The sequence below is a fragment of the Vipera ursinii genome (genome assembly GCF_947247035.1).
Source record: "Vipera ursinii genome assembly, chromosome: 10".
NCBI lineage: Eukaryota > Metazoa > Chordata > Lepidosauria > Squamata > Viperidae > Vipera > Vipera ursinii.
This window is the reverse complement of record NC_139520.1, coordinates 4,418,499-4,433,461: the sequence shown is the minus strand read 5'-3', so window position 1 is coordinate 4,433,461 and position 14,963 is coordinate 4,418,499. Positions and strand designations below refer to the sequence as shown.

The 14,963-nt window shown below is 47.9% G+C and overlaps 1 protein-coding gene across 1 annotated transcript in view; it reads left to right on the top strand.

Moving 5' to 3' along the window:
* Positions 1-1,562: 1,562 nt before the first annotated feature.
* The window catches only part of FA2H (fatty acid 2-hydroxylase), a gene marked incomplete at both ends in the record, with an annotated part of 56,297 nt that continues 42,896 nt past the window's right edge, over positions 1,563-14,963 (top strand). Inside the window, one exon of the mRNA XM_083370709.1 lies at positions 1,563-1,832. Coding sequence (XP_083226835.1) covers positions 1,563-1,832 — 270 coding nt within the window. The remainder of the gene's footprint in view (positions 1,833-14,963) is intronic.

Genomic DNA, 14,963 nt, shown 5'->3' with positions numbered 1-14,963 from the left:
TCCCAGGTAATGGGGAGAAAACTTCACAGATTTTACAGGCTTTGAGGGACTCCTTGGCTGGGGTTGAAGGGGGGAAAAAAGAAGAGGGGCTGGGGAAGAGGGCAGGCAAGGAGGGGAAAGGGTGGGGCTGTGAACAAGGTTGTGTCCCTGTTAGGTGCAAGGGCGGAGAGCATGGCACCTTCTAAAGAAGACAGCCTTGTCTTAGTACCAGGAGATTTCTTCTTTCAATCAATCAGAATAGAGCTGGAAGGGACCTTGGAGGTCTTCTAGTCCAACCCCCTCCTTGAGCAGGAGATCCTATACCAGGGGTCTTCAAACTTGGCCCTTTTATGAGTTGTGGACTTCAACTCTCAGAATTCCTCAGCCAGGCAAGCTTGGGAGTTGAAGTCCACAACTCATAAAAGGGCCACGTTTGAAGACCCCTATCCTATATCATTTCATTTCCTCCTCTACCTTTTGGCTGGCAGTTTGTTTGTTAGATATAAACATAGCTTGTTTTTTATTCAGGACTTCAAGGATGCAGAGTGTGTGGACCCTCCTCCTTTGTCCCCTAACAACTCCACCGCTGGGGAGTACAGGTAGCCCTTGACTTACGACCACAATGGACCCCCAAACTCCTGTTGCTAAATGAAACATTTTGTTAAGTGAGTTTGCCCCATTTTACAACTTTTCTTGCCCCATTCGTTAAGCGAATCACTGCAGTTATTCAGTTAGTAACCCGGTTGTTAAGCGGATCTGGCTTCCCCCATTGACTCTGCTTGTCAGAAGGTCACAAAAGGGGTTCACGGGACCCCGGGGCACGGCGACCGTCATAAATATGAACCAGTTGCCAAGCGTCTGAATTTTGGTCACGTGACCCAAGGGGATGCTGCAATGGTCGTAAATGTGAAAAACAGGCACAAATCACACTTTTTCCAGGGCAGTTGTAACTTTGAACGGTCACGAAACGAACTGTTGTAAGTCGAGGCTCCTGGTCGCGTGTCCTCCGGCTGGACGGGGCCGGTTCTCAGGTTCTCAGGCTCCGCTGAGCGGAGCGGTGCGGGTGGGCAGATCTTCCCAGGCGAGCCAGATTTTCGCGCCGGGGGGGATTCCGAGGCGGGAGGCTCCCGGCGCTTTGCGGCGCGGTCCTCGCTGTGCCGCGGCCGTCCGCCCGCCCCGTCCCAAGAGCCCGGCCTGCCCCCCTCGCTCCACCGGGGCCGTCGCAGGCCCGCCGAGGCCGCGGCTCCCCGCCCGCTTGGCGGGTCCGGGCTCTCAGCGGGTGCGCGACGCCGCCTCGTCCCTCCGCCCGACCCGGCCAGCCGCCCGCGGGTCGTGCGAAGGAGCCACAGCGCGTCCACGGGGACGGTCCGGCTCGGCTCAGGAGGCTCGGCCGGGGCCGTCTGGCGGGGCCTTGCCCGCCGGGGGAAGCGGCACTCTGCGCGCGTTCAGGGGCCCCCTGCCCGGCGGGCGGGCGGGCGCGGGGCGGGCCCGGGCGCGATGCTTGGGCGGAGGAGCGGCGGGGCGGGGCGGGTCGGCCTGCAGGTGCTGGTCCCGCGCGCCCGAGCCCCGCCAGAAGCTCCGCGATGGCTGCCCCGGCGACGACGACGACGGCCTCCTTCAGCCGCGCCGAGCTGCGCGCCCGCTGCGCCCAGGGCGCCTGCCTGGTGCTGACCGGCCGCCGCCTCTACGACCTCAGCGCCTTCGCGCCCCTCCACCCGGGCGGCCGGCGGGCGCTGCTGGAGCGGGCCGGCACCGACGTGAGCGAGGCGCTGGACGGCCCGCCGCACCGGCACTCGGCCAACGCGCGCCGCTGGCTCCAGCAGTACTACCTGGGCGAGCTGGAGCCCGAGCAGGTAAGAGGCGGCGGGCGAGGGCCACGCCGGCTCCCCCGGGCCGGCTGCGGCGGCCTCCCGGCGGGATGCTCGCCCGAGGGCCAGGCTGTCCTGCCGCGGGGCCAAGGCGAGGCCGAGCCTTCAAGGCGCGGAAGCTGAAAACGGCCGCGAGCGGGGGAAGAGCGGGCTGCCTCTCCATCCTCCGGCCCAGCCCGCCCGAGGCTGGTGGCGGCGACCGGCCGCTGAGCCCGCATCCCGCTCCCGACCAGCCGCTTCGGTCTTTCCCAGGCGGGCCCTTCTGGGCCCTCGGACTTCATCTGCCAGCCTTCTCTGAGGGGAATTCTGGGAGTTGAAGTCCACGGCTGGCAGGCGCCACCCGCTTCGGGAGGGTCTCCTGCTCCCTCCAAGCACTCTAGGGCGCTTCTTGAACTCAGAGCCGTAGTTAACCAAAGCAGATGCCTGAATAGCTGCTCTCTGGGGAACGATAGCCTGGAAGCAATTGCAACAGCCCGTGCACTTATATGGCGCTGCTTCACAGTGCTTTACTGAGTCAGCATTTGCCCCCTCTCCCCCCCAAAATCTGAGTCCTCATTTTTCCCCACTTCAAAAGGGTGGAAGGCTGAGTCCACCTTGAGCCGTTGAGAAGCGCTCTCCAAACGAGAAAAGCTCCAGATTCCATCACCCCCAGTTAGGATTGGCTGTGCACGATGGGTGCTGGGTGTGGTACCTGTACAATTTGGAGAGCTGATCCCGAGTGCCATAGTAGGTGAGGGTGGACGCCCGTTTATTTCAAGCGTTCTCCATTTCAATCCCAGCAGCAGTCCAGGCAACCACAGCTGTTAAGTTCCGGGTTTTTCTACATGGGCTCAGCTGATGCACTGGGGTGCCCCCCCTCTAGGGTTTCTTTTCGTCATTTTTGAGATGATGAAAAATTGCACAATAAATTTTTTTTACCTTCACTGTGATTCTTAGCGCATTGCCATTGTCTTGGTGGTGCATCATGGACATGGCTTTCTGTGGCTTCTCCTGACACGCTCTTTTGACTTTGCTGTTTAACCTGCATGTATCACACAGAGGCACGGTCACAATAATCTATGCTCCTGCTTCAGGCTGAGGGACATATCAGAGTAGATCATGTATCTGTTTAGTTCAGAGTTGATTTCTTAAGGATTCAGGTAAAAGGTAGGACTGGGTGGAGTGGAGGCCGATTTGTGCCAGAGCAAATATGGAAAGGGTTCTGCGTGACACTGGCAGCAACCAGCAAACGTGGTTCACTAATGATTAGCTTTCTCGCTGCCTCCCGCGCCAGTTCTTAGCTCTCCTGCCTTACTGTGATTTTTTTTTCCTGCCCCTTTGCGTCTGCCTTCTTCCTCTGCAATTGCTTGGGTTAGTGTGCCACAACTTATTATTTATTTATTTATTTATTTATTTCTATCTTGCCTTTATTATTTGCACAAATAATTCAAGGTGGCGAATATATCCAGTATACCTTCCTCCTCCTATTTGTCCCACAACACCAACCCTGTGGGGTTAGTCAGCTGGTTTTCAAGCCTAAGGCAGGACTAGAACTCACCGTCTCCTGGTGACTGGCCCAAAGTGTGTGACTAGAACTCACCATCTCCCTGTTTCTAGCGGGTGCCTTAACCACTGGACCAAACGGGCTCTCAGGGTTTTTTTTTAGATTTGTTGAGCCCACCTCTGCTAGCTGATAAATCACGATTTTCCAGTCATGGGGACTGGAGCCTGGCTCTCTTCACGGCCCAACCAAACAGCAGGAGGATTTGATTGAGTTCAGGAACAGAGCTCTTTCTTAGCAAACAATCTAATGAGTTGAGGGCAGCAAAGAACATATTCAAGATGATGGCCAACGCAGCTAACTCTAAACAAGCCAGCTGGAAGGGGCTCATGCAACCTTTGGAAACCCCCAGACAAAGATGACCAAACCAAGATTAACCCTTAGAGAGTTTCAAGGGTATAACTACATTGCCTAGATGTTGACCCGTACTAACGGTGCCGTGTTATTTTTTTCCTATTCCATCAGCTCTCAATGGCACAGGAACAATGACAGTGACTTTCACTTAGGAAAGACAGTGACATCAGGCCCAGTTAAGGCTTTCCCCAAAGGTAATGGGGAAGCTTCGGGCTGGTGGAAGTTGGACACTTGACTACTGGATGGCTTTTCTGTGCCTTCCTCCTCCTCCTCTGCAGTTAGGATTAATTCTGCCGGGGAGGAAGGGAAAAGCAGCATGCCAGGAAGAGTGAGCTTCTGGGTTGAAAGAACCACATTGCACAGAGGTTTTGGCACAAGTCACCGTGAAATAATCCCCACGTGGTCTAATGGTCAAGATCAGGGCTAAAATCAGTGAGCTAGCCCTAACAGACTTATACACTGTACCACTTCACAGTGCTTTGCAGCCCTCTCTAAGTGGTTTACAGAGTCAGCCTATCGCCCTGAACAATCTGGCTCCTCATTTTTACCAACCTCGGAAGGATGGAAGGCTGAGTCAACCTTGAGCCGGTCAGGATTGAACTTCTGGCAGTGAACAGTGAGTTAGCTGCAATACTACATTCTAATCACTGCACCAGCATGGGAAAGCAGCTTGTTCATTTCCTTGCTGGGTTTAGACGGTGCCTTACTATGTAAAACTGAAAATGACACACCTGGCCCTCCCTCTGTTAATTTCCCTCACTCCCAGAGAATAATTCCCAGCAGATTGGGTAACTTTCCAATGGTTGCTGATTCTTGGGTTGTGCCATCTTAGCTCTAGGTGGTGTCTCCATCTGAGCTGCCATCTGTTGCTTCTTCTCCTTTGACACCTCACAGGCAGTTGAGTAATAAAACCAAGAGCAGGCCAAGGCAAGGTTCCATGATGGGTTCTCTAGCTTTCCATGGAGATAGGCCAGCTTGGTTGTTGGCAATTCCTGTTAATCAGCCTAACTGCCCTCCCAACCCGACCTCCTCCTAAAGGAACTCGGCCTGGCTCAGCATCCTTGGAATTGTGGCTGCCACGTATCTGGAGGGCTCTTGATTGTGGAGCTGCTTTTCTGGGTGAATAGCAAGCATGCTGCCAGAAATGCCTGAGATGTTGTTTGCTGCACATGAGCTGAGGTGTGGAAGGAGGAGGAAGAGGAGGAGGAGGAGGAGGAGCAACATCTGGAATTGAATAACTAAAGATGGTTGTAGTTATGTGGGGCCATCCCTGGGGCCCTTGGCCGTTCAGTGTATCTAGTCTAACAAAGAGAAGGATTAGGGGTGATAGGATAGCCATCTTCCAACTAGAACCAAGGAGAAAATTCTTGGCAGTGAGAACAATTAACCGGTGGAATGGCTTGCCTTCAGTAGTTGTGGGTGCTTCATCACTGGAGGTTTTCAATGGACAACCGTTTGTTAGGCGTGGTATAGGGTCTCCTGCTTGTGCAGGGGGTTAGGCTAGAACAGGGGTCCCCGACTCCCAGTCTGTGGAGGGCACTGGTCCGCAGCATGCCAGCAAGCGGGCCACACAAACAAGCAAAGCTCCATCCTCAGGATGCAGGCAGTATTCAAGACCACACCCCCTCTGGTCCATGGAAAAACCTTCCTTCATGGCACCGGTCCCTGGTGCCCAAAAGGCTGGGGACCTCTGGGCTAGAAGACCTCCACGGTCCCTTCCAATCCTGATATTCTGTATTCAGGAGACTGCTATGAGCCTCCCATGCCCTGCTCTCCTGGGAACCTGCTTGTCAGTGAGTGCCACTTTCCCTGTACATGGCCACACTACCTGTGCGTAACTAGCACCTCCCCCCCCCTCTTCTTCTTCCTCTCTGTGCCCTCTCTGGAATCCCCCATCTCCCCCTGTCCCTGCTCTGGCAGAACTAGTCCAGCCAGATCCCAGCAACTGGCTGAACTCAACAAACGGGTTCTTATTCTCCTTCCTTTGAAATGCCAGTGGTGCTGTAAATCTACACAATTGCCGCCTGGTACCAAAGGGGCGGCTTCTCTGCCTCCAGCACAAGCTGCCGCTCCTCGCTGTTGTGCTTGTGTTTCTTTCTTGGAGGCTGACTTTCTCCTGCCCTTGGCAAAGTCTGACCCGCGAAGCAGGCTTCCTTACTCACCCCTTATTCGGTGGTCAGCACAGAGGGTTGGGACAGAGCTCCTAACAGCTACACCGCTGTTTCTCAAGCTTGGCAACTTGAAGATGGGTGGACTTCAGCTCCCGGGATTCTCAGCTATGCTGGAATTCTGGGCATTGAAGCCCACCCATCTCTTCAGTTGCCAAGCTTAAGAAGCACTGAGCTACATGGAGGGCTTCCTGTGGTTCTCCTTTGGGAGTGGATTCTCATTGTGACCTTCTTTGGCCCAAAGTTGTGCAGTTGACTCTCATGGATAAGATAACGGGGAGAAATCGGGGTCATATTTGTAATTGAGTGCCTTAACAACTAGAGCTGTCAGGCTCTTAAGGACAAGTTAAATTGTTCCAAAATTACCTCACCTCACCTCCAAAGAAACCTTTCCAATTTAAAAGAGTGCAGAACAGGTCCCCAAATTTTAAACGGCAAAAATCATAGCCTCCTAGCGCTGGAAGGGACCTTGGAGGTCTTCTAGTCCAACCCGTTGCTCAAGCAGCAGACCCTACACCGTTCCAGACAAGTGGCTGTCCGGTCTCATCTTAAAAACCTACAGTAATAGCGAATTCACAACTTCTGAAGGCAAGCCGTTCCACCCATCAATTGTTCTTCCTCTCAGGAAATTTCTCCTTGCTTCTGGGTTGAATCTCTCCTTGGTATCTTTCCAACTGTTACTTCTTGTCCTGCCTGCAGATGCATTGAGGAATAGGCTGACCCCCTCTTCTTTCTGACAGCCCCTCAAGTATTGGAAGACTGCTATCATTTCCCCCCTAACTCTTCTCCTCATTAGGCTGAACATACCTAGTCCCCTTAACCATTCATCATACGGCTTAGCCTCCTGAACCCTTATCAGGGTTGTTGCTATTCTCTGCACTCTTTCTCAACACTTCTTTTGTATCATGGTGACCAGACGTGGATGTGGTATTCCACGTGTGACCTCACTAGGGTTGTATGGTGGTACTATCACTTCTCTTGATCTTCATGCTATCCCTCTGTTGATGCAGCCTAGGACTATGTTGGCTTTTTTGGCAGCTGCAGCACACGGCTGGCTCATATTTAGGTGATTGTCCACTAGGACTCCAAGATCTCTCTTACAGTTGCTATTCTTGAGCCAGGTACAGACACAATTAAGAAGCCAAAGATTTTATTCCTGTTTTGGTTTACAGCAGGAAAGCCAAAATAGAGTTGCCCACTGGGAATACGTGAAAGGCTTCTCTCACTCAACATTTACTGAAACAGTTAAGCTAATTTATAAATGGAAATAGGTAAATATAATGGAAAGAGCCGGAGTTATGGAGATTGGTCTGACTGTATCTCTTCTGGAACAATTCAGATATACCATGCATCAAGTTTAGGAAATTTGAGGGGGGAGGGGGGGGAATGAAATATGTGGGGGGGAAATGCATCCTTCCTAAAATTCTATGGGAAATATAAACATTTTTAATATTTATTTATATTTATAAAATAAAAGGGTTAGGTGGAAGCCTCAAAAAAGGTTTGCAGTTGGCTATTGCAGCTGGGAACGAAATAAGATGGAAATAACTTCAGATCTATACCAGTGAAGGCTGAGATGTAAGAAGGGAAGCTCCGCCACCCCTGAAGTGTCTCCCACATACGACTCACTGAACCGTTCCTTATGGATCCTTGTTAAAATGCATTGCGTGCTTATATTCTAACCTGGAATGGAAGGAGGAAGAAGATAAATTAGGAATTCATAAATAGATAGAAAGTTATAGAAGAAAAGAAAATAGATTTCAAAGCCAAGTTATGTCAAGAGAGATGAAGAGCTTACTAAAGACAAAATATTGGAAGGGTAAAAAAAATCAGAATCAGAGTAGAGCTGGAAGGGACCTTGGAGGTCTTCTAGTCCAACCCCCTGCTCAAGCAGGAGACCCTATACCATTTCAGACAAGCAGCTGTCCAGTCTCTTCTTAAAAACCTCCAATGATGAAGCAGCCACAATGTCTGAAGGCAAAGCTGTTTGCTGCTACATGAAGGTAACGGCTGAATAATAATCAGTCGAGTTATAATGCATGGTCATGCATTTGTTGTGATTCAGGGTCAGCCTGTGGGTTCGGCAGTTGGGTCAGACGACTCAGAGGAGGAGGAGGGGGGTGTTGAAGAGCTTGCTGATGATGGCCTTGAGGCTCCGCAGAGCCCTCAGCCGGGCCCCTCCCACCTGGTCACGACGGAGACCCAGCTGTGTGAGCCTGACAGCATGGATGAAGATGACCCACAGCTGGCCCTGTTCAAGGATGCCCGACGCAGGAGGCAGTCAAGCAGGAGTAAACAGAGGAAGGCAATGGGGCACCTCGGAAGGAGGCAGAGAGAGGCCACGCCCTGAACTGTATTTAAGGGGAATGTGTGGGAGGGCTGGTTTGCTGAAGGCAACCGCTTGGATAGTTCCTGTTTCATAGCTCCTGTTTCATGGTTAGTGTCTTGTCTTGCTCTGTTTTATGTTAATAAATTTGGCAGGCTTTATTCCAGCCTCTTGCCGTTTGTAAAGGGGTTGTCCCTGCTTTTGCTACAGGGCCGGTAGCAGGCTGGTACAGAACAGCATTTCTGATTGCTTTCCATTGCCTAGCCACACTTTGAAACAATAAAAACAGTTTCAGAAGTCGGATAAAGAAGTAAAAATGTATTCAGAAATGTCTATTCAGTGGTTCAGTCCACGTAACAGTTGTAATTTCTGGGTGATTAAAGTTGCCTACAGTAGGTGATGTTTGTGGTGATGGTCTAATACAGGGGTAGGCAACCTTGGCTCTTGGACTTCAACTCCCAGAATTCCGGAGCCAGCATGGCTCAGCTTGGAAAGCTCTCCCTTTCCCCTCAGCATGGCTGGCTCAGGAATTCTGGGAGTTGAAGTCCATGAGTCATAAAAGAGCCAAGGCTGCCTACCCCTGGTCTAATGTCTTCTGCAAATCGACCCCATTTGGGCCACTTACAGTATTTGGGACATGGTCTGATATGAAACAGGGAATAGATTGATGCAGTAGCTAGATTAAGTGTGCTGTGCAAATGCGTCATTGAATCTGGCTGGGTTGGCACATTCAACCTTCTCTGGCTAAAGAGGAAGACAGGTGTCTTGTGTGGTTTTTTGAAAAGTTGGTCAGTGATGTTGGATTTGCTTAGCTTCCTGCTTTGATTTGGAATCTCTCATGAATCCATCATATTTGAGAGCTTCGTTGATGGGTGCCCAAATTTCCTGTGTCAAGGTATAAATCACCTTAGTAGAGGGCGAAGGATTGTGCTTCAGAGGATACATGATGTGCATGAAGGAAGGAAATAAAACACGACGCATAATCTTACTAAATACCTTTTAATTACAAAAATATAAAAACTAAATATATATTATAAAGAGAGTTAGCTGACTACATCCTAACGTAACAGACAGTAACAGCAAAGTGAAAGACAATAAAGAATACTCACAGGCTTAGCATCCTCCATGTTGCAGTGATGTAACAGTTGTTCAATCTTCTCTTCTTGTGTGAGACTAAACCCCTTCTGAGTTTTGACAACTTGAACACCTAAATAAGTGTAAATACATCCTAAAGACTTCAATGTGAAAAACCTTTGTAAAGCTTTAGCAAAAACCTCACTCATCTGCTTATTTGGACCAATATAAACAATATCATCGACATAAACAAGAATTATCTCATACCTATTACCAGATCCTTTAGTAAACATGCATTCATCTGTTTCGGACTTAATAAAGCCCATTGCATTTAGTTTGTCAGAAAGACATAGGTACCACATTAAACCAGACTGTTTCAGACCATAAAGACTTTTGTGTAGAAACCAGGTATCCCCTTCTTGCTGTCGAAAACCTGGAGGACCTTTCACGTAGATGTCTTCATCTAGATCAGCATGTAGATAAGCCGTTTCAATTTCGAACAGGAAAACCTCTAGGCCAAGGATAGTTGCAGTGGCTAAGGCGATTTTCACACTCTCAGTCCGCACTGTGGGTGAGTATGTATTTGTATAGTCCTCAGGATAACGTTGAGCGAAACCCTGGGCTACAAGTCTAGCCTTGTACAACGACTCACCATTCGGCTTCTTTTTGATCCTGTAGACCCATCAAGTACCAATAACTTTCTTGTTTGCTGGAGGGCTTGCAGGCGTAAACACTTGAAGTTTCTTTAGACTGTCCATTTCAGCCTGCATTGCCTCAAACCATTTATCTTGCTCTGATTCAGGAAGTTGTTTGACCTGTGTGAACTTCTCAGGTGGAAGTGTAACATTACAAATCAAAGGTACAGGTGTTTTTGTTACTTGCCACGAATAATGTTTTGGAGGGATTCCCTTTGTGGACCTCTTGGAACGTCTCGGAACAACCATCCATTCTTCTTCCGTGTCGTCCTCGTCTTCATCATTGTCGCCGGTGGCAGCATCGCCAGCTTGCGAAGACGGAACAGTAGGTTGAGAAGAACCCGTGGGAGGGACAACCTCCTGTGGATCTTGATCATCAGGTTGTGTGGCATCAGCAACATCATGTCTAGGAAAATAAACTCCAGGATCGTTAGAATGAATCCTGGACCAGTCAGCATCTTCCTCAAAAGTAGCAGATTGTGAGACCACAATAACATGATTAGAGTCAATGTATTTGCTCCATTTTGAATTATCATCAATACCCATAAATCTCATCCTTTTTGCTGCAGGACCCCCTTTCTTTCTTTGGGCTGAGGGAATATTCACCATAGCGTATGAACCAAAAATATGGAGATGTGAGAGGTCAGGCTTGTGTCCATACAACATGAAATAAGGGGTCTGATTTATCACACTACTCCAAGTACGGTTGATGATATGGTTAGCATATTTGATAGCTTCACCCCAGTATGGAAGACCAAGGTTGGCATCTTCAAGAAGGCAACGCATCATGGTTTGCAAAACCCCATTTCTGCGTTCTGCCACTCCATTTTCAGCTGGAGTATAAGGAGCAGATGTCTGATGTACTATCCCATTCTCACGCATCCAGTCCTGGAAACGCTGAGACATGAATTCAGCACCACGATCACTCTGGATTCTGGCAATGTTGACCTCAAATTGGGTATAGACAAGACTAGCAAAGTCTTTAAAGATCTGAAAGGTCTCAGATTTTTCTTTCATAGGATATACATATCCATATCTAGAATAATTATCAACGATTGTCAAGAAATATCTTTTACCACCAAGTGTTGGTGCAAAAGGACCCACTATGTCAGTGTGTACCAAATCAAATATGCGTGTTGACAGACGTGTAGCGTGTTTTGGAATTGCTGCTGCTTTGGATTTGGCTTTCTTGCAGACAGCACAGTCCAAGAACACCTTACACCCCTTTAGATCCAAACCTCTTGCAAACTCTGGCATCTTCTTCAGAACCTTTGGAGTAGCAACAGGATCTCTCTCTGGGACGTCTCTCTCTGGGCCTGTGATTTTTGGAACGTGTATACTTGCCTGCTCTTGCTGCTTAGACTTTGGTTTTATGTAATAAACACCACCAACCACCATGGTTTCAGCAACAATATCTCCATCTTTGACTATATAACTTGCTTTTTCAAGATGATGGACCTGAAAATGAGAAAACCTAGACAAATGACTCTGACTAAGCAAATTACTACTGGCAGACGGAACGTAGTAAACATCAGGAATGAGAGCACCGAGCTCTTCAATATAAACGGTTCCTTTTCCCATGACCTGAACAGGATGATTTTAAAAAGATTAAAGTTCACAAAGTTCAGGTTGAGGCTCATGCATCTCTGTGTAAAGCTCTTTTCTGTAGGTAACATGTAATGCTGCTCCACTGTCCAAAGTCCAAAGAAGTCGTCTGTCGTACTCTGGTTGAGACTGTGGATGGTTGGTCACAACCAATGTGACAAGTGGAGCTTGTGGATCACGCCTGGAACCACGACCCCAACCTTGTCGTCCGCTTCTACCTCTGCCTCCTCTGGAATCTGTTCCTCTGGGCTGGTACGTGACGGGCGCTGGAACCCGTTGGGGACAATCCCGGGTGGCATGTCCCACACGACTGCAGATGTAGCATCTTGGCATCCTTGGAACGTAGGCCCTTCCACGGAAGGCACGCCTCACTGAAGCCTTTGATGCAGGTGGTTCCCTTAAATGTGGCGCAGCTTGCATAAGTGCCTCTTCTTCGGTTAAAATTCTGCATACATGATCCACTGTGCGTTGAGCAATAGGCACTTGATTGATCTTGGAAATAGCATCTTTCCACTCATGATTCAAAGAACTGATGATAATGCTGACCATTTGAAAATCATCAATAGGATAGCCTTTTTCACCCAGTTCTTTTCTAATTCCTTTCATTTTAGTCAAATGTGCTCCAATATGTTCACCAGGTTTTAATCTGGAACCATGGAACTCAGATAAAAGTAAACATGTAGACTCTATTGACGTAGGCTGATAACATGTCTCTAACTGAGTCCAAATTTGTTGGGCAGTTGCATCTTGTGAAAATGTGAGCTGCAATTCAGTGTCCATTGACATCAATAATGTTGTGCATGCTCTATTATCCAAGTCCCATATGTCAGGAGTCCATGGCTGGGCAGGAGGATTAAACACCATCATGTGAGTACCTTCTCTGCGTAGCAAAAGTCCAACCTCACTGACCCATGCCCTGTAATTCTGTCCTGACTTCTTTAATTTTGAGTCACCAGCCAGTGGTACAATAGAAGTTGTTTGATGAGGAATATACAATTGAGGTACTGGCTGTGCAGGTTGTGCTATCTGACAAACTGGCTTGCTTGTTTGAGTCAGTCCTGACTCCCGGTGACTATCTGGGCAGTTCCCTGTAATACCCTCAGTGACATTTTAAAAGTGGTTTATCCTGGCCTCCTTGCTAGGGCTGAAAGGGAGAGATTGTGGCAAAAACTCTGTGGTTAAGGTAAAATTACACCTCTGACTCTCCCAGATTCCAATCCAGCACCTTCAACCACTTGGTTTAACTGGCTCTCCTCTGATCCCTGATTCCTGCACTGGAGAGCACCGAAATCACAGGGCCTGCTCATTTGGCTGCCTGATTCGAGCCACACCAGCGGCTGAAGAGATTCTTCCAGGCCGGGGGCTGACAAGGGAAGGGACCCTGGGGCGGTGACCAGAGGGAGGCTGAGACTGCCCTGGTTTAGACCAGGTTCTGCAGCTGGGCCAGTCCATTCCAGGAGGAAAAAGTGAGGTTCTTGGGCATTTCAGTGCCTCTAGTCCAGACCATAATGAATATACAAGTAGTCCACAACTGAGCTCAAAATTGCAGTCGCGAAGTGGGACATTGGCTAAGTGAGTTTTACTCCATTTTACGACCTCTCTGGCTACTGTTGTTAAGTGAATCATTGCACTTGTTAAGTTAGGAACATGGTTGTTAAGTTAATCTGGCTTCCTCATTGATTTTGCTTGTCAGGAGGTCACAAAAAGTGATCACATGATCCCAGGACCTTGCAACTGTCATACATATGAACCAGTTGCCAAGTGTCCATACTTTGATCATGTGACCAAGGGGATGCTGCAACGGTTGTAAGTGAAACATGGTCGTAAGTCATTTTTCTCAGTGCTGTTGTAACTTTGAACGGTCACTAAACGATTGGTTGCAAGTCAAGGACTACCTGTACTGTATTCACCTTTAAGTCTCATTTCTGGCAGATGAAGCGGAAAAACTAATGAATCCACGTGAAAAGTTGCTTTTGTGTGATGAGAAGCTGCTTGCATTTGTGAAGGCATGCAGAAAAAAGGGGGAAACCTAAAATGCCCCTTTTTCTGGCCTATAATCTGGGTTCACACATTACACTAAAGCCCAAGTTGACACAGGCAATATGGGCCTTCCCCTTTTCCAGGGTATGAGGAGGCAGATCCCAGGACTCATTCACGGCTAGTGGAATGAACCTCAGGCTGGCTTCCCACTTTTGACTTTCTGTCCCATTAAGGCTTTGAAGGGACGGTCCCAACGATGGGCTGTTAGTTAAAGAGCCATGCGATGCTGTGAAGCTGGCATGGAACCAACCCTGGACTGAGGCAACCACAATCCAGGGATTTGGAGCCGGAGTTGGGATACTGAAATTTGGCAGCCCCAGATGACAGCCATGAGATTTGGGAGTGAGAGGGCAGTTTTAACTCTGGAAATGGTTGGCTTCTCGGAGGCATCTTGCTTATGCACACTTGGATGCCTCTTTGAGTCCTTCTCATCTCCCAGTGAGAAAGAATAGAATAGAATAGAATAGAATAGAATAGAATAGAAGAGAAGAGAAGAGAAGAGAAGAGAAGAGAAGAGAAAATAGAATAGAATAGAATAGAATAGAATAGAATAGAATAGAATAGAATAGAATAGAATAGAATACAGTAGAATAGAATAGAATAGAATAGAATAGAATAGAATAGAATACAGTAGAATAGAATAGAATAGAAGAGAAGAGAAGAGAAGAGAAGAGAAGAGAAGAGAAGAGAAAATAGAAGAGAAGAGAAGAGAAGAGAAGAGAAGAGGGAATGGAACGGAACAGAACGGAATGGAATGGAGAATAGAATAGAATAGAAGAGAAGAGAAGAGAAGAGAAGAGAAGAGAAGAGAAAATAGAATAGAATAGAATAGAATAGAATAGAATAGAATAGAATAGAAGAATAGAATAGAATAGAATAGAATAGAATAGAATAGAATAGAATAGAATACAGTAGAATAGAATAGAATAGAATAGAATAGAATAGAATAGAATAGAATAGAATAGAATAGAATAGAATAGAATAGAATAGAATACAGTAGAATAGAAGAGAAGAGAAGAGAAGAGAAGAGAAGAGAAAATAGAAGAGAAGAGAAGAGAAGAGAAGAGAAGAGGGAATGGAACGGAACAGAACGGAATGGAATGGAGAATAGAATAGAATAGAATAGAAGAGAAGAGAAGAGAAAATAGAATAGAATAGAATAGAATAGAATAGAATAGAATAGAATAGAATAGAATAGAATAGAATAGAATAGAATAGAATAGAATAGAATAGAATAGAATAGAATAGAACTGGAAGGGACCTTGGATGTCTTCTAGTCCAGCCCCCTCTTTGAGCAGGAGAACCTATATCATT